This window comes from Amblyomma maculatum, chromosome 1 (genome assembly GCF_055883805.1).
Source record: "Amblyomma maculatum isolate TAMU_Amacu chromosome 1, ASM5588380v1, whole genome shotgun sequence".
Classification (NCBI taxonomy): Eukaryota; Metazoa; Arthropoda; class Arachnida; order Ixodida; family Ixodidae; genus Amblyomma; species Amblyomma maculatum.
The window spans coordinates 462,711,700-462,719,454 of NC_139344.1; the positions used below are offsets into that span (position 1 = coordinate 462,711,700).

A 7,755-nucleotide genomic window follows, 5' to 3' on the forward strand; every position below is an offset into this window, starting at 1 on the left:
TTAATCGAGAATGGTTTCACGCAAGACCGATCGTCTTCAAGCGCCGTGTTTTTAGCGCTTGATGCGCAGTGCTAGCGACGTTTAACAGCTGAATTTATTACTAGTTTTGACTGTAGTGTGCGAGAAATTTTAAAGCCAGAATCCAATACGCTTTAAAGGGACGTACCATTAATACTTGAGAAAGGCTTGCAAAATTTCAGCATTACCCACTGGTCGTAAACGCTGCAGCTGCGATGATTGAACTGGTAGTGTGTTAGGTGAGTGTGACCCAAGCTCTTGGCAGTTATATGTACAGGTTGTCCACTCCTAGTGTGAACATGCGAGTGTATGGCCATGCTCATTGAAGGGCGACTGCGTCCGGCTCGGACGCGCATCGAAGCGAAGTGGCAGATGACGCGAAGCCACGTCCAGGTCAATCCTCTGCGCCACTTTGATGCGATGACGGCTGCGCCGCACGCAGTGACCCATTATATAGAGCCCACCGATGCGGTCATATGTTCACACTAGCAGTGCATGACCTGTACATAACCCATTAGAGTTTACCTCTATGCCCTTTCTGCGCCCCCTATGCAACACCTCATTCATCGTTTACGCGTGTGTGGCGTCCAACATTGCGTAATCTGAGCCGTTCCTTCTGCTGTTGTACCCTTTTCCTCTACGACTGCCGCTTTGTGTCTGCCCACTGTAGTATCCACAAAGCGCCTATTTCAGGCCATTTTACGAAGGTCCTTGCAGTTTAGTGCAGCACCATGGCAAGTTTTTCTGATTTAATTCCGGAATATGTGTGTGTGTGTGGTGCATGAAATGTTGAATGCCATCTTATTTTTTTTAGGAGTCATTTCATGGATTCCCAACTGATCCAGCGTTGTACAAGAAATGGATCATTGCAATCCGCAGAGATGAAGGCGCCAACTTTACTGTTGGCAAATCAACAAACGTTTGCTCAAAGCACTTTCGTGAAACTGACTATGTGCCTGGTGTGGCAAGTGGCTACAGGCTTCTTCGGGACACTGCTGTGCCATCAGTGTTCAGCTTCGTTAAAGATAAAAAGATCCGGAAGCCACCAAAACAGCGTGCGCCACCAGCAACAAACACAACTCTGAAGCAAGCACGTCACACAGTGCAGGCATTAGGGTCGACTGAGAGTACCGGCAGTAGCAGCATTACTATACCTGTGGATGCATCCATGTGCAGTGATGAAAAGGACACCGAAAGCTCATGCGAGCGGCCACAGACTGATTGTTCGACACGAGATTTGGAGCCGGTCATTTCCGTTGCAGAAGAACAGGAAAAAGAAATAAGGAGACTTCAAGATAGGTGTACACAGCTGGAAGAACAGCTGACAGCAGCCAGGGAGGCTGCTCGCCAGCTGCAAGCTGAGAAAGAGGACCTAGCTAATGAGCTTGCTGAAGAAAGACGTAAGGCAGCCGCCTTCTGCATCGAGTCATTTAACGACTGTGATGAAGATGTCACGTTTTATACTGGTCTGCCCGATTACAGCCGCTTCATTGGCCTTCAGCTTTTCTTGAAACCGGAAGAGAATGGCTGTGGTGCTTTCTACACCGACACTGTGGGTGATGCCAAGTCCAGTAAGGGTCGCAAACGAAACCTGACGGGGGAAAATGAGCTGTTTTTAGTTCTTGTGCGGCTTCGCCTTGGCCTTTTTGAAACTGATCTGGCACACAGATTTAATGTTTCGCAGTCCACGGTTTCAAAAATATGTACCACCTGGTTGAACCTGATGTATGATAGATTATGTATGATACCCCTGTGGGCACCACGAGCTGTAGTGAATGCAACCATGCCACCAGAGTTTTCTGAAAAGTATGCATCAACAAGAGTGATACTAGATGCAACTGAGATCCAGTGTGAAGTCCCGTCATCTTTGTCACTACAGTCTAGCACATATTCAGTTTATAAGTCCTGCAACACCTTTAAAGGACTAATAGGTGTGCAACCTAATGGACTGCTCTCCTTTGTGTCTGAGCTATTCACTGGGTCAATCTCAGACAGAGAATGTGTGATCAAGAGTGGTTTTCTTGATTTAGAGTTTGATGAGGGTGATTCTGTCATGGCAGATAAAGGCTTCCGTGTTGAAGACCTCTTGTGCAAAAAAAATGTTCACTTGAACATTCCTCCATTTCTGATAAATAGGAAGTTTACAAACAGTGAAATGAAAGAAACTCGAGAACTCAGAATTCACGTTGAGCGCAGAATACAAAGGATCAAGTCATACCACATATTTGACAGACCAGTACCCGTCAGCTTGGCACCACTTATCAATCAGATATGGACTGTGACAGCCATCCTCTCAAATTTCCAGTCACCCCTAATACAACCTCGAGGAAGCATAACTACTTCTGATGAAGCAAGTGTCTGAATAAGTACAAACATTCGTGACTAAAGATTTAAATCCCATTAGAGCAAAATAGCCACAACTGAAGCCTCGGAGTTAGCAAATCTAACTGCCCTTAGCAAGTACTCATAAAGTAAGATATATAGGTTTGGTTGTTGGGGTTTAATGTCCCAAAGCCACTCAGGCTATGAGAGACACCATACTATAGGGCTCAGGAAATTTCAGTCACCTTAGGTTCTTTGACGTGCACAACATCTCACAGAACACGGGCCTCTATCATTTTGCCTTCATCGAAATAGGTTAAATCCCTGCCGCAGATTCGCATCTTTCAGGTCAGCAGCCAAGTGCCATGACCAGAGCCACTATGGCGGCAAATAGGACATATAGCTTTAGCAATCCATTTTATTATTAAAAAATAAAGGATTTGTCTCAATATTACAAAACCATCTTTACAGTGTCAAGTATAGCATATATATTAAAACTTGATTCAGTCTGAGTGTAGTGCGTATAGAACAGTCATTCCAGAAAAGCATCCTAAATTTCAGAACAGCTCATTTATTGCCATTTTATCACTGGATTGGCTTTGCTTAGCATGATAAAAGACAAAGGTAGCGTGACTGACATTTTTTTTTTCATGTACAGATGTATACACATAAAAAGAATGTAGCTGTGAACACATTTGAAACAAGTCACCAATTTGTATTGGGCTGCGAGCACTTTTGATGCACATTTAGGTGCCCCATATGACTGCATATTACCTACTTTAGGTTCAATAAAGGCATGGAACATGCTGTACTGATGCACTCGAATAAGACAGTGCAAATTAAATGGGTAGCATCGCTGCAACTCATTTTAAGTGTGATGATATATAGCCAGAAAGCCTCTTTTTAATTTTCTTGATTGAATTTTCTTTTCATGTGCAGTACAAATGCGAGCCAGGCTACTTATGCTATTGATAAGTTAAGCCAAATTTTACTCATTTATTGCAAGCTACTTCCGTTGTATAGTTTGTGGTGCAATATTGACAGTAAAGTAACATTTTTAATCACTCTGTCAATTTCTTTCTTTTCCTTGAAGCTTACTGGGACAGTATTTTGATTGCTTTAATGCATCTCATTCGTGCATAATAAAAGAGAAAAGAATGCTAGCAGCTGTACATTATATAATCTGCATGATATGAAGTGTCTGTCGAGTATTCATGATGAAAAAGCTGAAAATGAAGCCGCAATAGACTTCCATATTAATGTCATTATTCTTGTTCCTTGATGCATTGTACCATTATTAGTTTTATATGGACAATAAAAATATTTTTCTCCTTCAGCCTGAGGCTGCTGTCTCCACCAAATGCTCAACAGTAGTGATAACATCTTATATATTCAGCAGCAATGTCAACAGAACTCTACTCAGTAGTAAATTGGCTCTTATTATTTACATACCACATATATACTTGATACAGAGCCCACACGCATCACTGATTTCAAGCACATTTCTGTTTTAGGCTTTTGCTTGACATGAACAAAACACTAGCGACATTGATGCCGTGTCCTGATATACGGTAACATGTGCGAAAAAAGAAGGCGTCAAGTTTTGAATGCATTTGAAGCCATTCTTCCTTGTCAAACCATATGCGTTCCACTGCAATCCAGTTCTCTGAGCACACAACTAAGTCTGCCCACAAGCAACCAGCAACAGCCATTTGACCCAGCACCTGTGCGTAGTAATCATGCTCTCTCTTGAGTCTCGGTTGGCCATTTTCCCCAAAAGTAAGGCAAGATGACTTTATCATGGCTTCTTCTGGTTGACTGTCCTTTAGTGAATATGGGCACTTAAATTCCAATAGCCCGAACGTATCCTCTTCTGGGTCGAAAACAAACCTGTCGGGGCTTGCACCAAGCCATGGAAACTCTGGATTTACTGCTAAGCCACTGTGTAAAAGTGACACAGAATGTCCATAGCTCTGCATTACGGCACTGTACCGGTCAGCAGCCAGACTTTCATTTCGGAGTCCGTATAAAACAGCGCGCACACGAGAGAGGTCCTTACTTTCAACTATGTTCGCGATTTCTTTATCGGTCCACTCTTCTCTCCTTTTGATGACTCGCCCAAAACGTGAGGCAGTTAATCGGGCCACACGAGCTTCTCGCCACCTCGCACTATGTCTGCTGCCTTGAATTTTTCTCCAAGTCTCTCGCTTTTTCTGGTGACAGCTGTAGTTCCTGTGATTAAATGAGAAATGTCTATTGCCTCCGTCTACATTTTAAGGACTAGCATTGTATATCACATGAATTCGTTACGGTGTGCTGACGGCTAAAAAAAACCAAGCACATCACATTAGATCTGTTTCAAATGATCTACTGTGTATCCCATATTTAGATTTGATTATCGTAGTCTACAAACATACTGTGATCTTCATTGGATGAAATTTTATGACAATACCTTTACACTTTTACAAACTTTGTAATGATGACACTACTGTTTGCAAAAAAAAATTACCCACATCGATTCGAGGCCACAGTGCAGAAAGCGCAGGCATTAAAGCATTCATGTCGCTTATGCAACTTGGAATTTTCCTTAATGTATGCAGTGCTTATACCTTCAATATATTCAGCTCTTCAGAACATAAGGTGTCAGGAAATTTACAGTCTGCCACCTCATCAAAAAGATGAAGGTCAGGGACGACAGTGACCCTTCCAGACCCTAAAAAAATGTTGTCTGACAGCCATGTCCTAAAGCCCGAAGGCAGCTTTGCCTGTTGGTAGGCAAGTGGTGAACCGGGTGGTGCTGGTCCCCTTTTTGTTTCCACAAAAGGACTTTTAGCAGCCAGAAACACCATGGCAAAGTCATGGCTGCCAAGGTCTTCAAGTGTTTTGCCCAGAGCATGTAGGGCATTCAGGTTTTGCTGCACGTCCCCCTTCTGTGCAGGTGCATTAGACAGCCGTAATGGGTAAGGCACTGTTACGCCATTCTCCCGTGGGCTCCTCCAATCAATGTTCTGAACATTCATTGGCCTGATTCCCTGTCGTCTAGGGCGCCTCCACTGCTGAGGCAGCTCTGTGCAAGTAAGCTCAGCTGGAGCCTTTTTAAAACCCTGCTTCTTGAGCAAGATTATCATCCGCTGCACGGCAAGAATGTGGCTGCATGAGCTACTCGCCCCTGCAGCGCACTCGTAGGTTGCATCAGTGATGGCACCAGTTGTGTGCCGAAAGGCAAGAAGCACATGGTATGGTTTCCCGGTCTTCTTTTGACTCCGAAAACATGTCGCTCGTGCATAGACAATGTCAAACCTGCAAGGAGAATAAAATGGCAATGATCATAACCATTGTCTAAGATGAGATCTGCACAATGACATGAAAGGAAAGTTGCCATCATAAGGATGAGAAAGAAAAAGGTGCAAATAAAAGAACACTACAACACACGAACAAACAAAGGTATGAAACAAAAATTTGGACCCACTACGATGACAACTGTTATATAAGGGTGATGCTTCCAAACTACATCTTATGATTTGTTGAGATCCAAGCCTTAAAAGAGGATAGGTATGAACTGGCTCGGGTATCCTAAGACTTAAGGATAATTTTGTATCCCGCTGGGTATGCAACTTTAAAAAAAAAATATGTAAAGGCACTCGAGCAGTGTAGTGCAGAAAAACAAAATAAAATTCAAAAGGAGCTACCTTGTTGTTGTACACTTGTATACTTTGCATTATGTCCCAGCTTTACAATATGTTTTGTTTTTTCTTTTTATATTCGTATTCTTGTGTAACTGCTAAATACTTCTGTATGCCCCTTATGTAACCTTGATCACTTTTTTTTTCTATATTTATAATCGTGCATGACTGTTGAATGCGTCTGTGTCCCCCCCCCCCTTCATATTATGTCCATAACGGGACCTTTAATGGTCAATAACCGATGAATAAATGAATACTTTATGAATAACAACTTCTGGGAATATAATCATTGCATGTGATGTTAAACTATAGCCGAGTCATTCTTAGTTTTTTTGCAGGGTCATAGCCTTTTAATCTTAATGTGAAGGCATCTTAACTGTTCCCGCCTCAGGTTTAGTTATCTTTACTTTTACCGAGTCTTTTGAGTTCCCGCTCCGAGGGGAAACATCGCTTAACATGATTCTGCGCCCAGAGGCAGCCTACTACACATGCAAATCGGAAAGCACCATGTCCATGGGAAAACAACCACGAGATTTCACTTCACCCAAAAGCACTTCATATATAGATAGTAGCCGATATACGAATTGACGCAAATGAGCAGTGAAACTCTGTCGCTCCTGCGCCGCCGGTGTTTGCGCGCCTACCGCAGTGAGGGAAAGCCTTGAATACACTGCAGCAGAACAGTCAATCAGCGACGAACATATGTAAAAGCACAGATAACTCCACATACCTCGAATCGCAGATGTTAGTGGCCAGCGACGATGGAACAGCGTAGGCCTCGACGGCGAAGGAATACGCTTTCTTTTGCTGCCGCATCGACGGAGTTGCCGACGAGCAGAAATGCGATAAATCGTCCTCAATGAGGTGCGGCAAATCCTCCAGATTCTTTCGCCACCTCTCGTGGCCGCTTGAGGGAAAACGCTGCCCTTGTGCCATAATTAGCAAAAATAGTGCTAATTAGCAAGATAGCGCATAATTAGAAAATAGAATTAGCAAAGATAGCGCGGTTCCATCAGCCAGTTCACGCCCGACGATTCAAAGGCAGCCGCGGGTTCGCGGGCGATATGTCTGAAGTACTCGCCCAACACAAGATGGCGGCGTGTGCATGTTGCCAGATGACTAAGTAATTTTGCATATCCCCTATTCTATTTTATGCGCCACTTACAAACCGCAGTTTCATATCACTTTTTCTCGGAATTTTAACAAAGCTACCTATTACTATCTGTCTAATTATTTTGATGCTTTTTGATGCTCAGCAATGCCAGTGATATTGATGCTCTTGTTAGTTGTTTTGAGGGAATTGTTAAGACATGTATTGATCGATATGTTCCTCTTAAAACTAAAAAGAAAAATACCACGCTGCCATGGATGAATCGTAATATTTTGCACTTATCCCGCCGGGTAAAAAGGCTTAGGCGTCTGAAATCAATAAGCAATCCAGACAGTATCATTCGTGTTATGCAAGTAAAAGACGAGCTCCATGTTGCTACCAAATCAACGAAGGACTTCTTTTTTTTTTTGTGTTGAATAAAGAACATTCTAACCACTAATCCTAGAAAGTTCTGGTCTAGCATTTTTCCTAAGGCCACTCCATCCAATACATTCCTAGACAATAACGAGATCATCCAATGCCCTAACAAAATTTCAGACGCTTTCAACACCTTTTTTCAGTCCGTTTTTACTGATGATAACCAAGTGTTGCCATCATTCTTTTGTACTTCTCCTCCAGTTT

At 42.9% G+C, this 7,755-nt stretch overlaps 2 protein-coding genes and 1 pseudogene across 2 annotated transcripts; 1 reads left to right on the plus strand and 2 right to left on the minus strand.

The window, feature by feature from the left end:
• Positions 1-1,068: 1,068 nt before the first annotated feature.
• Positions 1,069-3,295, plus strand: LOC146209804 (uncharacterized). Its single transcript, XM_084603917.1, has one exon. It carries the CDS (start codon positions 1,187-1,189, stop codon positions 2,378-2,380), a length of 1,194 nt encoding a protein of 397 aa, XP_084460043.1. The 5' UTR covers positions 1,069-1,186; the 3' UTR covers positions 2,381-3,295.
• Positions 3,296-3,831: 536 nt separating this feature from the next.
• On the minus strand, positions 3,832-4,769 carry LOC146209805 (uncharacterized; annotated as a pseudogene).
• Positions 4,474-7,090, minus strand: LOC146209806 (uncharacterized). Its single transcript, XM_084603924.1, has 2 exons — positions 6,754-7,090; positions 4,474-5,640 (listed from the first exon to the last, which is right to left on the minus strand). Exons 1-2 carry the CDS (start codon positions 6,957-6,959, stop codon positions 4,944-4,946), a joined length of 903 nt encoding a protein of 300 aa, XP_084460050.1. The 5' UTR covers positions 6,960-7,090; the 3' UTR covers positions 4,474-4,943.
• Positions 7,091-7,755: the final 665 nt, after the last annotated feature.

Coding starts and splice junctions, on each gene's coding strand:
- LOC146209804 (XM_084603917.1), top strand. CDS start 1,187: ATGTGCAGTGATGAAAAGGACACCGAAAGCTCATGCGAGCGGCCACAG.
- LOC146209806 (XM_084603924.1), bottom strand. CDS start 6,959: ATGGCACAAGGGCAGCGTTTTCCCTCAAGCGGCCACGAGAGGTGGCGA. Junction 5,641..6,753: donor ACTAACATCTGCGATTCGAG/GTATGTGGAGTT, acceptor TTCTCCTTGCAG/GTTTGACATTGTCTATGCAC.